Source organism: Marmota monax, unplaced genomic scaffold (genome assembly GCF_021218885.2).
Source record: "Marmota monax isolate L192 unplaced genomic scaffold, Marmota_monax_Labrador192_F-V1.1 WCK01_AAM20220418_F8-fsc00006, whole genome shotgun sequence".
Lineage (NCBI taxonomy): Eukaryota > Metazoa > Chordata > Mammalia > Rodentia > Sciuridae > Marmota > Marmota monax.
Genome location: NW_026693712.1, coordinates 29,386,504 through 29,403,092, shown reverse-complemented (window position 1 = coordinate 29,403,092; position 16,589 = coordinate 29,386,504). Strand labels below are relative to the sequence as shown.

General features: G+C 34.7%; 1 protein-coding gene across 1 annotated transcript in view; it reads right to left on the bottom strand.

Moving 5' to 3' along the window:
• Positions 1–16,589, bottom strand: part of LOC124103734 (uncharacterized) — a 110,120-nt gene that overhangs the window by 89,583 nt on the left and 3,948 nt on the right. The window contains exons 3-4 of the mRNA XM_046460441.2: positions 12,520–14,865; positions 4,296–4,487 (exon numbers count right to left, since the gene is read on the bottom strand). Of these exons, the coding sequence (XP_046316397.1) occupies positions 4,296–4,487; positions 12,520–14,865 (2,538 nt within the window). The remainder of the gene's footprint in view (positions 1–4,295; positions 4,488–12,519; positions 14,866–16,589) is intronic.

Genomic DNA, 16,589 nt, shown 5'->3' with positions numbered 1-16,589 from the left:
CACTGAAACCTAAATCTGCTACTAATATACTTCTTCCTTTCTTAATTAGTGTGACCTTATTCCACAGTCTAAACACAATTTTGCTCTTCCAAGAGACTGGTGATTAAACACTTTATTATAGGACCTTAAAAAAAAGACATAAAATTTTCAGGGAAAGGGACCAACTGATAGTTTATTCCCTTCGATTCTTTGAAATCTTTAAAAGCCTTACCTTACCATTTCCATTAGTCTTAAACTATTAATTCATGACCCTTACTCATTTCTAAGGAACCTCTCATATTGAAACACCTACCTTAAATCAAATTTTTAATTCTTGTTGAAATCCAACTTTGCCTATTTCACTCTGAAGCATTATCAAAGCTCTGTTGAGTGAATGACCCCTTTTCTCTGTAGGCAGTAAGCATTTGTGTCTTATTGGTAGATGTTTTGGTGATACTTGATGGCATGCCATTTAACAGCAACAGAGAAGAGTACTGGTGCATCATAGGGTTATGGCATGAAAAAGATGGTACACTTGAATGAATACCTTGAGGTGAATTTAATAAAAACACTATTCAAAAGTGTGGACAGGATTTAAGGAAATCAAATGTCATAGTCTGAGAATAAGAATAGTTCGTCTAAGACAAAAATGATAGGGAAAGGAGGAGGTAGCTTTACCACAACACAGAGCCATTGAAGACAGTGTGAAGAGGGTCACTTTATGGGGGTGTGGCTTTAGAGTCAGTCAGCCTTTCGCATCTCACAGGGAAAGATCAGGAGCAATTTTTCCAAGACCTCACCCTCTTCACTCCCGCTAGGCCCCTGCTGATCTCCCTCATTAGTAGAACTCAACAGAAAGTCAGAAAGGCCTTTGATATAGGTCAAAGAGATGAGACTACTGGCCAGAGAAAAAGGTAAGAAGGGCAGAAAAGAAATCCAGAGGGGTAAATGGAAGCAATTCTCTGGGATGATTTTTTAGACAGTGGAACAAGGAGAGATCACAGTGTCCTATTTTGATAGAAATGCTAGAAAACGTGTGTGGGTAAGTCCTAATTCCTGCAGGTCTTTTATGAATACTGTAATAAGTTTAATTACACATATTTAGAAGCAAGAGTGGCAACTGAATTTTTATGCATAATAAAGGAAAGAGGTATTTCAAAATCCAGCAAAATATCAAACAGGAGATAAATGTTTTAGAGATAGAGGTTGTGTATGCATGTGTGTGTGTGTGTGTGTTTTATATGATCTATATTAGACGAGTTTAAAAACAAGAAGGAAATTCTCATTATGCCACAAATTGGCAATACCTGAAATCCATAATCAGAGTGTGCATTTGAGGAAATTAATTGATAGAACAATTAGATTAAAACTTTATATAAAATAATATTCTCAAAGGTATAAGAATTAGAACAATAAAAATTTCAGAACAGCATAGAGATTTTTTAAAATTAGAAATAAAATTGCTCAGATTTTTAAAGTTAAAAAAATAGGCTAAAGAGCAGGGAGGACTTAGATGAGGAGTGAATTACTAAATTGAATGATAGAGCTAAGGAATTCTTTCAGTACAGAAAGAAAGAAAGAAAGAAAGAAAGAAAGAAAGAAAGAAAGAGAGGAGGAGATGTACAAAGGAAAAATTAAGGCACATGGAGAATAAATGCAAAAGTTAAATGACCAGCAGAAGGGAATGCCAGCCGGACACATAAAAAAGGAGAGAGCAAAGTTAATATTTGGGGAAAAAAATCTCTGGGAATTTATAAGACTTAAACAAATATATGAAAAAAAATGAATTACCAACATGTGAGATCCCATGGAATGCCAAACAGGAGACAGATATTTAAACTACACACACTGATGCATAGAAAAAATTTAAAAAACCAAGAGTAAAGAGAAACCCTTAAAAGATACTAGAAACAAAATTGGATTAATGACAAAAGTTGTAAGAATCAGATTGGACTTAGACTTCTCATTAGCACCATAGTTACAGGACAACAATGAGCCAGTTTCTTCCATAATTTGAACCTAGAATTCTACATCAAACTATGCCAAGCTATCCCTTAAAATTAAGATGGAAGTGAATACATTTTCAAATATATAAGGATCCAGCTCATTTCCCACAGAATTTCCGTGAAAATGTTTTTAGAAGAATTATTATAACAAGAAGAAATATAAAGTAAATTTTGTTTGAAGTAATTAATATAAAAAGCAATGATGAGGAAAAGTTAATGAAATATCTAATTTATTATTAAAATATTTTTTAAAAATCTGTACCAAATTCTAGAATATAAATACAACAGTTGATAAGGGGCTGATAGGCTGGTAGAAGAAAGACATGAATATTAGAACAAATATGAAGCAGAATGGTTATTTTATTGGAAGTCTAATAAAAAGGTATATTCTCCAGGAATGTATTTAATGGTACATGGATAATAAATGACACTAAAAGAACCTTACATTGCAGTAAATTTGAAAATAAGAATTTAGGATTTCAGATCCTGAGGAGTTCTTGCTGCCAAATAAGAAGGAACTAGGAAAAAAAATGGACATTGATCAAGGGAAAAGAATAAAAAGTCTCAGGGCAAAATAGAACATTCAACTTACATTTCTCATTGCTCACATGTGCTTATAATAACAGAACACAATGTTTCGTTATTCAAAATAATTATAATTGTTCCCCCTACATTTTCAGCCCTAGCCTGTGCCAACACTTCAACTTCTTGATAAGTTCTACCACTACCTTCATGAATTATACTGGTGTCATTACATCAGCCTGTCTGTAAGTCAGGATCTAGGACACTCACTACTGCTTTTTCTTGAAGTCATTCTCTGTATCACAATGCTGTTCTGTCTTTTTTATTCCTCCCTCTTCCCTCCCTCCTTCCTTCCATCCCTTCCTTCCTTCCCACCTCTAACTAAATGAACTAATCCCTCTCTATTTTTTTTTCAATGTGGATTTTCACTTGAGTTGAGTTTTCTCAATGATGTTCTATCTTCCATTGTCATTTGCTATTGATTCAGGGACTGAAGTATCCACTGATTTTAAAAATGGACTGTCAATAGCAAAAGAAACAGTATCTCACTAAAATGCACATCCATTTAAAGATATTTCTCATTTCAGAAATGTTAACAGAAGAAAATGTGTGACTTATTTTTTAATTTATTCTAGTTAGTTATACATGACAGTAGACTGCACTTTGATACATCATACATAAATGGAGTATAATTTCTAATTCTTCTGGTTGTACATGATGTAGAATCCCACTGGTCATGTACATAGGGTAGTAATGTCTGATTCATTTTACTATCCTTTCTGTCCCCATATCCCTTCTCCTCCCTTCACTCACCTTTACCTAATCTAAAGTAACACTATTATTCCCTAAGTGCTGCCTGCCATTGTGAATCAGCATCAGCACTTAAGAGAAAACATCTGGCCTTTGTTTTTTTTAGGGTTGGCTTATTTTGCTTAGCATGATACTCTCCAGCTCCATCTATTTACCAGCAAAGGCCATAATTTCATTCTTCTTTAAGGCTAATATTCCATTTTGAGTGTGTGTGTGTGTGCGTATCTCATATTTTCTTTATCCATTCATGTGTTGAAGGGCAATTAGGTTGGTTCCATAGTTTAGTTATTGTGAGTTGAGCTGCTAAAAACATTGATGTGGCTGTGTCATTGTAATGTGCTGATTTTAAGTCCTTTGGGTATAAACCAAGCAATGGGGTAGCTGATGGTGGTTCTATTCCAAGTTTTCTGAGGAAATCTCCATACTGCTTTCCATAATGGTTGCATCAATTTGCATTCCCACCAGCAATGTATAAGTATACATTTCCCCCACATCCTCACCAAAATTTATTGATGCTTGTATTCTGACTGGAGTGAGATCAAGTCTTATAGTAGTTTTGATTTGCATTACCACATGCACCTCAGATAGAATATTAAACTTGTTACTTATAATCAAATGTGTTTATCTTATCCTTTTGCATTATACATACTTTGTAAACCAATACAAATTCCTTAAAGTAGGACACACATTTAATTTAATAAAAAACCCTATAGATAGCTTTTTTTCTACATGAAGAGAAAATGAGCCTTAGCAGGCAGTTGTACTTTCTGAAGAAAATAATTTACATAGGAAGGATTTTTTAATAGATAACAGAGAGTTGATTATTCCACAAATGTCATTCATATTAAAACTTATAATCGCCATGTTGCTATGTTCAAACAGTAGTTTATGTTGCAGATAAAAGCAACTGGATGGGGGAGTTTGGTTAAGATTCAGTAAACTGCTGCCTTTGCTTAGGAAAAGGAGCTGACTACTCACTGGATCCTTCCGTGATGTTGCTGGTGAATGAGCTCCCTCCTGTTGAATTGCATCTTCTGCCTTCTCTGAATTGCTGCCTCCTCCTGGCCCACTGGTCTATTGCTTCTTCCTGGGAACCATCACTGGCTCTTCCACCTCTTAAAGCCGACTCCTGGGAAAACTTTCCCAGGCTACTGATTTCCAAATTCTGATCTAGATTAAACCACATAGAGTATGAAAGTTAGACAATATTTCAAGATAAAATGTGAAACAGAATCACAGTAGATCAGAACTAAAACATTTAATTTCTTTATGATTCATTTACTAAACTTGTATAACATAGAGGGAGAGAGAGAGGGAAAAGTGCATACTACGCAACTTAGAAAAACTAGACTTACATTGGAAAAGGGTGGATCACCAAGCTTTGCTTTAGGTAGATTCAATTCAACAGAGTATCAACAATTCTATACTAATTACCATGGAGGGGCAAAGTACAATTTGTAAAATATATATGCTAAATTCTCAATAAAAAGATATTATTACAATTACAAGCCAGGACAACGAGTTTACTGCTGAACTCTAGTACTTACTGTTTGAATTCTATTAATCATGATACTTTTCCTGCTGTGTATGTTTGTTCAACATGATGAAAAGAAAAATTCATAAATACATGAAGGCATTGTTAACTTTACATTTGTATAAATAACAACTTGAGATACTTTATATAGTTATAAACTATTGATATTTGTCATCACAAGCAAAGATACTGTGTACTATAAGAAGGATATTCTGGGTCTTTTATTTTTCCATATGAGTTTCATGATTGCTTTATCCATTTCTACAAGAAATGCCGTTGGGATTTTGATTGGCATTGCATTAAACCTATAGAGAACTTTTGGTAATATCGCCATTTTGATGATGTTAGTTCTGCCTATCCATGAACAGGGTATATTTTTCCATCTTCTAAGATCTTCTTCTACTTCTCTTTTTAGGGTTTTGTAGTTTTCATTATATAAATCTTTCACCTCTTTTGTTAGGTTGATTCCCAAGTATTTTATTTTTTTTGAGGATATTGTGAATGGAGTGTTTTTCCTCATTTCCGTTTCAGAAGTTTTGTTGCTGATATACAGAAATGCCTTTGATTTATGCGTGTTGATTTTATATCCTGCCACTTTGCTGAATTCATTTATTAGTTCTAGTAGTTTTTTTGTAGACCCTTTTGGGTCTTCTAGGTATAGAATCATGTCATCTGCAAATAGTGATAATTTAAGTTCTTCCTTTCCTATTTTTATGCCTTTAATTTCTTTCGTCTGTCTAATTGCTCTGGCCAGTGTTTCGAGAACTATATTGAATAGAAGTGGTGATAGAGGGCATCCCTGTCTTGTTCCAGATTTTAGGGGGAATGCCTTCAATTTTTCTCCATTGAGAATGATGCTAGCCTGAGGCTTAGCATAGATAGCTTTTACAATGTCGAGGTAAGTTCCTGTTATCCCTAGTTTTTCTAATGTTTTGAACATAAAGGGATGCTGTACTTTGTCGAATGCTTTTTCTGCGTCTATTTAAAGGATCAATAATACCACTTATCATTAATTATCTCTTTTAATCAAAGAAAGTTTTAATTATGGTTTAGACCTAGGACTATCCTTCCAAAAGCTCATGTGATAGACAATGCAATAATGTCCAGAAGTGAAAAGATTGGAACTTGAGAGCTGTAATCAGGTCAGTAGGTTATTCCATTCATTGGATTAATAATGATCACTGGGTCCTAAGTGCAGGCAGATAAGGTATGGCTAGAGGATATAGGTCCCTGGGGGCATGCCTTTGGGGAGTCCCTGACTCCTTTCTCTGCTTTCTGGCTATAATGAGCTGGGCAACTTTCTTCTGCCACCTGCATCCTTCCACCATGATGTTCTGCCTCACTTCTGTCCCAGAGCAATGAAGTAGGTTGGCCATGGACTGAGACTTTGAAACCATCAGCCCAAAATAAACTTTTCCCCTTCTAAATTGTTTTTGCCAGGTATTTCAGTCCCAGCATCAAAAAGCTTACTAACACAGTTTGTAAATTCCAATATAATATAAGTCATTAAAATTTTTCATTATTTACCCATAACTGAAGTCACAAACTTATTTTTTGTAAAATAGAAGTTTATAGAAGAGGACAATACAATTGTCAAATATATTTTTCCATAGCTCTAATAAACTTTGGTTAATCTTCCTTGGTTTTGTCTAGATTCCTTAACCTCAGAATACTTTCATCAGCTCATATTCCTGTGAGTATTAATTTTCACAAGGACCGTGAAAACAATATGTGTGATTTTTTCAGTTACAATTAATTTCCACCACTGAAAAAGTTGAAATAATATGTGGGGAAAAAAAGAAGTGATACCAAGGTTAGGTTGGTCAGGCCAGCTCTGTGGGGGAAAGCAGCTAAGTAATTTCCCCCTATTCAATGTGACTATTATGTTGCCTAATTATTTCTCCTTCACCTTGTATGACTTAGATCAGGTACACCCAGTGGTCAGGCAAAGAGGCAGTTAGAAGTACAAACTGAATGTTAGGATCCCAAAAAAAAAAAAAAAAAAAAAAAAGAAGGATAAAAATTACAAATAAATGACCACAATACAATCAACTTTAAAATGAAAACTGAAAAAAAAGCACAATTAAAAGAAAACCAAATAGGAGAACACATAATACCTAGAAAGATATTTTATATATTAGAACTTGTTAAAACTTCACGTGATTTTACAACATAGATTTTAAAAGAGGCCAACTCTGGATCTTTATTTTTACTCTGTTCCTAGCAGCAAATGAGTTTTACAATTTGGTCTCTGTAAAAATGAAATTTATTAATATAAAAATTTGTTCTAAGAACAATTTAAATGATAAAAAATTTGTTCTAAGAACTATTTAAATGATAAAAAATTTGTTCTAAGAACTATTTAAATGATAAATGGGATAGACATTAAATAAATAGCATTCTTTATTTATATATATGATTGTTAAGGATTTGTTTTTATTACAATTTAAATTCATTTGTCAGGGCTAAACAGATGGGAATGGGAAAGGATCATTATTGAATTTACCTAGTTTTCCATAACTTTGTTGTTGACTCTTATCTCTTTCTTGGGAAAAGAAAGAATGACAGAAAAACTGCCTTTATTCTGTAATTTTTAGTTCTTTCTTCATTTTAATTTTTGTTGTACTAGTTATTAGGACCTTAACAATGAACAAGAAAACTTTCACCCTCTGGAATATTACAGGACTGGAACTTTAAAAAATGTTACAAAATGACCTCTAGGTATTTTTTCCCAAAACTTCTTCTAGTTATGCCATTTGTTAAGATTAAGAGCTCATGATGACAATGAAGGTATCCATTAAAGGGACTATTTTCTAATATCAAATATTGCTGGGGTGAAAAGAAGTCTTATGAACCTAGCAAATGGTGTGTGATATAGATATGGCTCTGTGGTATTGTATCTGTGCTTGTGATGACAGATATCAATAAAATACCTTATCATTGCATATAAGGGAAGTCTCCCTCTAGGACTTTCTTATACACTAAAATTAGGAGAAAGTATATGCCCTCTAGTATGTTTTGAAATGTAAGTTGAGAATTTCTGAACAACTGACCAAGTATAAACATCACTGCTGTTGTCCAGCTTGGAATTTGTAAAATCTGTTTTGTACAGAATATAGATGTGATATGGTCCAACCACCCTCTACAGCTCAAAACACTTCTACAAAATTTCTACCAAGTAGTCATTCAGTCTAAGCTTAAATACTTCCTAGACTCAAACTTATTATGTGTGAGTCAGCCTAATCCTTGTAAACTAAAACTTGTTAAAAAGGTTTTGCAATTTGAATTGAGTCTATATCTTAATAATTTTCATTCACTTGTGTGTTTATTCCTGATTCCATGAATGCACTGTAGATATTTACTGAGCCTTGGAATCAGGCAATTTTCTGGGGCTGGAATGCAGGGACTTAAGTCTCTTGAGGGGCTCTGTTAAAATATGCACTGTCACTTGATGGGACAATACGTTAATTCATTAAAAAACACAGAATTTTATTAAGTGCTATGGTTGAAGATATGTGTCTCTTCAAAATTCCTATGTTGGAACCTAAAGCCAAATGTGGTAGTATTAAGAAGTGGGGCATTTAGATAATGAACTCCTGAGGGCTTTGACCTCATGAATGGTATTGATATCCTTTGAAAGAACTAAAGGGGACTAGTTAGGCCTTTTATACTCTCTGACTTCTGCCATGGGAGGACAGCAACAGGGTGTCATCTTGGTAGCAGTAAGAAGATTCACCAGATGCCAAATGCTGACACTGTAATCTTGACTTTGTCAGCCTCCAGAACCATAAGAAATAAATTACGTAGTCACTGACATTTTGCTATAGCAGCATGAATGGACTAAATGCCTAGTATGAGTGTGAAAGTGGAAGCTACTACCTTACAAGCCAGGGGAAGGCACAGGAAGCTTGTGAGAAGACCAAGAAAAAGATGCAGATCTGGGAGGAGACCTTCTGGAGGAAACCACAAGCACTGCAGCTGGACCAGGCACCTGTGTTTGTGCATGGACCAAGAAATGTTGAAATATGCACATGTATCGAAAGATCCCAGTTTCACCCTGTCAACCTGTTGAACATTATCCCAACATTTGTAGGCTTCTGCAAGGAAAAGAGTAATTTTCATTTCATCTTTTTATTCTTTTTTATTGTAAATCTTTTTTTAAAAAAATTATTTATTTATTTTTATTTATATATGACAGCGTGGTGCAGAGCTTGAGATCCCAAACTTTTTTGATCTGTAGTCTTTTACACCTTTTTGCTTCAGTATGGGCTCTTGGAATTGCTCCTTTTTTAAAAAAATATTTTTAGTTGTAGATGGACAGAATGCCTTTATTTTATGTGGTGCTGAGGATCAAACCCAGTGCCTCACTTCTGTGAAGCAAGTACTCCACCACGGAGCCACAATCCAGTACTTGCAATTGTTCCTTTTAAGAGGTACAGGGCAATAAAATATCTTATTCATTGCATGTAAGTTTTGTGTCATGTTACATATAAATGCCCATTTAATTATGAATATGTCTTATGCCATATAAAATGTCACCTAATACTTCTCATTATCTGTCATTTTCTCATGGTTGCTTAGTTTTGGTTTCCTCATTAAAATTTTTTTATGATATAGAATTTCTAGTTCTTTGGTTTAGATCTTATATTTCAGTTCATTTAAAAATGAAAAAAATCAGTCCTTGAGCAAGTATTTTTTTTTCAATCCCACAAACACACAAGCCTTATAGTAAAGAGGAAGAATGCAGTATTAAGTTATAATAGATTCAGATGGAAATCCTTTCCTTAACATTATGCTGGCTCTGTTGCCTCCTGCTACACCCCACACCTATCTCCTCTCATTTATCTAGTTCAGAGATGGCATACTGTTTAACTTGCACTGTGTCTTCCAAATTTTATAGTATGGAGATTCACATGTGAAAAAATCCACATCTCCAGGTATCTTGAAAAGTCAGAAGGTCTGGATGTACTAGACTGCACTCTCATTTCCTTAGATCACTGTTTTGCCAACATTCCACACTTTCTCACAGGCAGCCTGTTTTACTCATTTACATTTCCTGTCTGGCTCCTGTAGATAGTCTAGTTTGTAACTTGCAAACTAGTTAATTCCCAAATACACATACACGTTGGAAGATACAACATAAATATTACAGTCAGCACTCATGTCAGGGATTCTTAACCTGAGTTACAACATGGATAGATTCTGAAGAGTTAGAAAGCCTGTTTGAAAAGGTAGACGTAAGTTTGTGCCTATATCAAATTTATGATTTATGGTACAATAGCCCAAAGGTGTCCAAATTCTTCAAAGCAATTCACGGCCTGATAAGTTTATTCAGTCCTGACCTGAGGTAACAGTAGTATACTTATAATTTTGTTCAATAAGATGAAAAGATACTCATAACTCTAGGAGAATCAAATACATGCAAACATTTATAGATTTATAGATTTAAATAGCTTTTCTGCAAATATTTTAACTGCTGAATTTTTATCCTGCTTAGAGTGTGTGTTTGTGTGTGGGTATATGTGTTTGCACATACACACAAGTGTAGGTATGTGAACAGGGAATTGCATAAAGATGCCTGATACAACTTCTCTGCATTTGTTCTACAAATATTCATTGAATTTGTACACTACAGGACAGGCATTGTCTAATGCTGTGGCTATACCAATAATTAAAAGAGAAAAAATCCATGCCTTCATAAAGTTGACATTCTCATTGAAGAAAATAGAACATAAACAAAATAAACCAGTAAAATATACAACATATTAGAAGGTGAAAGTGCTATGTCTGAAAGTAAAACATGGAAGAGGGATAGAGTTTGCCTGGGTTGGAACAAATCAAACTGAAATTTTAAACTCAGTGATCTGAGAAGGGCTTACTGAAATTGTGCTATGTGAGCAGAGAGATGAGATGAGACTGAACCTGTGGACATGTGGAGAAAGACACAGGTAGTGGAAGCAGTACATGCAAAGAGCCTGGGATATTGGTTGGAAGGTTCTAGAAACTCAGGTAGGTCAATGTGGCTGAAACAGAAATACTAAGGGGAAAAGAAGTTAAAGATCAAGGGAGAGAGCTGTAGGAAAAACCTTTTGATGAACCATAATTACAAAGGGAACCAATGGCTGGAATTGTTTACCAAACGGGACAATTTCTAAGTTTATTGAAGGGTTATCTCAGTTTTGGGTAGATTCTGGCTTGGACTTTGATTGTTTTAAGGAAATGCGTCTTGTTAGGAGAGAAAGCACAAGGATGAGCTTGCCCCTGGATGAAAGAGTTGTTCAGAGAGATATTCATCCAGGTAAACACACAAGTACTCTTATTACATGCTTCTTTTTCAGTTCTCAATAACTAGGCACTGAAGCAAATGTTGGAATTGATGTCATTGATCCTGATATCTGGAGTTACATTGGCATTGGGAAACAGTAGCTGTGATGGATAATCTTTGCTTGAGGTTATTCATATCAGGCAGGTGACTCAGAGGTTTTGCATTGTTTTAAATAATTTATTTGTTTACAAAACAAATTTCACATTTTATGCTAACATTTATGCAATCAATTATGCTTTTTTATGTTTCTATTCTTAAAAATTTTTTTAAAAATTTGATTAATCATTAACTGACAAACTTAGAAAAACAACAAAGAAAAGATAGCTTCTCCAATAAGTTTTAACATTCCAAATCTTATTTTTGAGCACTGCAGAGTATAATTGGTCTGTTAGCTTCCTTATTTACTTACTTATTTATTTATTGGTGCTGAGGATTGAACTCAGTCTCTTCTGTGTACCAGACAAGCACTCTGCATCTGAACTATATCCTCAACCCCTGTTTTCTGCAGCTTAGAAGGCAATTTTTACCCATTCAAGATGTATTTTAATTTACAATATAGAATAATGATAATAATAAATATAAAATAATTTGGACTCATTGAGAAAAATAAGAGTCTTTTATAAAGTGACAAAAGGAATATTGTGATGATCCAAGATTGAAAACAGACAGAGAATATTATGTAATTAGAAAAAAGCTTCCATCTTAGCCCTTCTTGAGGACTGGAGAACTTCTGGGTTCTATCAATGGTTTGAGCAGGGCCAGCCAAATGCACAAGGGAGACCAGAGGTCTCCTGGAAGTCAAAGGCCTCATGGATGTCTCAGTTTGTATTAGCCCTGATTGTTTCTGGTTTTTGTCCTTTGCTTTAATTGCTATTCCACACTTCCTCCTGAGACATCTATAACCCTGTTTGTAATGCCACAGCAAGGTTTTAAAACAGTGCTTATTATAAATATATTCTTCCCATTCTTTTAAACATGCTTAGCTTGCAAGAAGGAACAATATGGTGGATTATTTAAGAGTGGCAAGAGGCTAACATTTCCTACAAATTGATCTGGCAATACATCAACTTCTTAAAGAGAAATTGATTTTTTTAACTTTATATTAAACTCCAGCATTGGTGATTTTTCTATGCACTATTTATGGGTGGAGTGGGTTATAATGTAAAAAAGCAAGCTGATATATGATTGTTCATGTACATATAACTCTATAATACTCTATCTTGGACAAAAAAAGAAAAAATCCCAAGCAATTAAAAAAAAAAAAACAAAACACCTTACCCTTAAGACTTTCCAAGATTCAATAAAAAATAATGAAAGTTAAAGATTCTGTATAGCCACTGTACCTTTCAATGCCTTTTGCTTCTGGGGAGACAGCAATATGTCTATTTGATGATAGTAGTTTTCCTTTGAGTCATTTTTGTTCTCATCTCCTTCAGAATCTTGTCTTGTTAATGCAATTCTTTGGCACTCCCCTGGCTCCTGTTGAAAACTGGTTAATTCAAGGCTCTCTTTGTCTTGATTACCACATTGGTCTGCATCACTGTTTAGTGTTTTCTGTATAAGAAACGGCTTATCCGTTACACACACTTTGCAGCTGGACTCAGCAGTGTTTGGTGGAAAGTCCATTTGAAAACAGTTTTCATCATGATTCTCACTGGGTAGGTCTTCAAAATCTCGGTGGCATGCATTCATTATCACTGGTATTAGTTGGTGTTTTTCTTTTTCAATATTCTCCAAAGAGCTGGGTGACTCTTTGGGGGTTCTTATTCCCGAGGGACAATTAGAATCAACTGTGTTTTCTTTATCATTTTGAGTAATTAATCTTTGCTCTAACTTATCAGTTATGAAGCTCATGACTGACACTTTTGTTCTGCTAGGGGTCATTGTCTCTGGATGATTTTTCTGGGCTTCTGTTTGGTCCCATTCAACAGTGGTGTGGCTAATATTGTGAAGTGAATCCTCAGCAACTAGGCTGCTGCAGGATGCAGGGATGAGGGTTGGACTCTGTGTACTCTTTCTTTCCAATAGTTGCTGTGTGTTTGCACAAGAGTCACCATGTATAATGGCTTTTTTAATGTCTGTTTCAGTCATATCACCATGCTCTTTCTCATGGTCTATCACAAATTCAGCACAGTGGTTAAAGGAAAATGTATGCCCAAGGGTATCTTTGGGTTCTAAATGTCTGGTGGCCAAGTGAGAAGGACTGAATGAGGTAGAAGACTTCAGAGCATTTTGACTAGAGGAGAACGATTTAGAATTTGAGTTCTCACAGCCTTCTGTGGATGAAGTTTTGTTGCCTTTGCAATAGATACTAGTTGCCTTTTCTCCCCAAAGCTGAATGCTTAGAGAAGACAGAGAACAAAAGTCAGAGTGTGAGACATCTTGAATGGGAATGATGTTGGTAATGGTACTTAGCAAATGATTTGTTCCATCTGTGCTTTGCTGTGTATGTGACTCTGATGTGATATTTTCTGGGATAGCGGAGTTGTTTTTTCTCTCTTTATCCACATCCTTAGGATCCTCAAAAGGTGTTTTACTCAAGTGTGTATTATTTAAACATGTGGTCTTTAGAGTATCATGTGAAGTAGGAAGAATGTTTTTCTGAAGAGCATCAGCTCCAGAGAAATGTTTCTTCTTGGGGTTGTTCTGACTAATTTTAAAAGCCTTCTGCTGAAAGATGGCAGATTCTCCCTCAGATTCATCTGAGACTGAAGATAGTGTATCAGACTTATTTTTTTCTCTTTTGGGAGTTGAGGTTAAAGAAACCAGAACTGTGTCAGAATTCTCCTTCTGAATGGTGCACTCAACAGACGGAGAGGCCCCTGAACAATCTGAACTCTGGTGCTTGTTTTCAAGCTGCTGCTTTTCAGGGTACTTAATATCAGATTGCAAAGGAGACCTGAAAGTTTCTGTAGTGGTGGGATTGGAGGGAATGGTTCTGTATTTGGTTATTTTCCCTCTTCTTTTTGGATGAGTTATGTTAATTAATACATTCTGTTTCTTACTTATGTATTTAACCTTAATTTCTTTTCCTACAATGCTTACTTTCAGTGAGGGGCTCTCAGTTCTGGCAATTTTCCCCTGTTGAGGTGACACCTCAGGTTTTATTTTTTCTGCCAGTGTATTATTGTGTTTAGGAAAGCATCTCCTAAATGTGTAACATCTCCTAATAAACCTGGCAGAGAACGGCTGGTGACATGTTGGGCATAACTTTTTTGTTGGGAACTGTGCTCCTGTTTTACAGAAAATGCTTTTCTTGATTTCTACTCGCACATTGAAAGCCCCACATTTCACTTCTGTAATAAGTTTTCCGTTTTCTGCTTCACAGTTTTTTACTGTGCTTGGGAAATCCTGTAGTGTAATTTTTCCTGATAATGGTTCTTCACCATCTTTAAACATGACCACCGGTAATGCTTTCTTTAGTTGGTGCGAGGTGGCCAAAGAAGGATCATCATCTTCTTCCCCCCTACCTATTTTGCTGTCAGATGGAGGTTGTTTCTTTTCTTCAGGGAGAAAAGAGGAATTTTGCTTTCGGTTCACAGAAGCAGATGTATGCTCGTCTCTGTTTTCCTTAGATTTCCTTAATACACCAGTCTGATGAAATGTAGCTTTTGAGGTATCTCCTTTGACTTCCTTTTCAAGTTCTTTTGTATTTTTTTGGCATGCTTGATCAGAAGGCTGAGATGTACCTAAAAGAAGAAGAAGAAAAAAAAAAGAAAGAAAAGAAAAAAACATTTAAATAAGATGAAACATAATGCATATCTTTTTATATCCTTTATATTCTTTTGTAGTGTAATTAACATTTTTCATCCATTTCTAGTATGTCAATTTATTTTCCACAAAAGTTCACTTCTAGTAAGTATTTATTTTTAATTCTCAGAATGAATAATATCATCCGTTAGTTTTAGGAAATAATAATTTAATTAAGCTTTACTCAGAAACAACTTCCAAAAGTGGGTGAAGTGAAAATTTCAAAAGAAATGTATGCAAGTAATTTTTAAATGCAACTTCTTAATAAAGAGCAAGTTGCCATTATCCGGTATTTGAACATGGCATTATGTTACAGGCTATATCGAACTCCATATAATGTGAGATAGTGCCACTAAAGAAGATGTGAGTAATGAGGATCAAAAAGAGCCAAGTATGGTTTCCAGGCAACCTTTCAAACATGTCTGACAGAATCCTTTGTCCCATGCCTTTTATAGGATATCATTATGAACTCCAATTCCTAGGACATCAACAGCTGAAGCAGGATAGATGACTTCCTCTGCAATTCAGTTCCAATCGAAAGCGGACATGTGAGAAGGGACCCTGGTATTGCTACATCTTCTCATTTTCCAGGACAGAACAAGATTCTGGATTTATTATACTGTGCAAGTCCTCCTAATTTCTAAGAGTTGGATCAAATTAAAAAACAAAACAAAACATCTCTTTTCAGGTGGGGACCAAAAATATGTAGAAACCAGCTTTGACTTCAGGATTGTCAGCTTGCAACTTGTGCTTCTCGGCTTTTTAAAGTGGAAATTGTGACAAATTTGTGAAGCTGAAATCAAGGTACCTTATGTAAAACACAGTGGGGAAAAACAGAAAGATCTCACATTCTATTTTAAACTACATCTCAAGGAGGTTATTTATTAAGGAAAAGAAAGAAGAATGGGCAACAAGTAAATAATGATGCCATGGAAATTGATAAACTAGGTGTCCAAAAGGTGATTCTTAATAATCTGATGAAGTCTAAAAATTAGAAACTATCATTTATAAATTTTTATTTAAATGTTATCAAATTAAACATAATTTTATATATAGTTAAATATTTTGTATGAATAGTTATGTAAGTATGCATACAGAGAGTAAATAAATTCTGTTCAGCAGAAGAAGAAAAACATCAAGTATAATGGAATTATTTGGAGAGTTTAATCATTCCCATTTGTCTGTTTTCTAGTCTGACAGAGGGCTTCTCTCTAGGTAGGTACTGAAACAATTTCTAGTGGGTCTGGTTATAATCTAAAAGTTGTAATGTGGAAGTCACGGGAGAAAAGACATAGAGACATATCTCTCTAAAAGTACATTTATGACAGAGCATGGCCATGATAACAATTTATAGGCTGAAGGACTGCCTTCCAGAACTGGAGATTATAGTTTATTCTTAAAATAACACCTTTATGCCAAGAACAGTTCAGTTTATAGCCCCTTCCAATTTTATAGCCCCCTTCAATTGACTATTCTTAATATGTGCAAGCAAGAAGATAGAACTAAAAAACATAATATAAAGATGCACTGATGACACACTCTAAGGTTGGTGGTATTAATATTCTATGTCTCAATAAGTAAATATTTTTATTTAATTTTTATTATCACAACACCTAATATTAATAATTGACGCAGAATTATATATATGATAACAATAGACCAA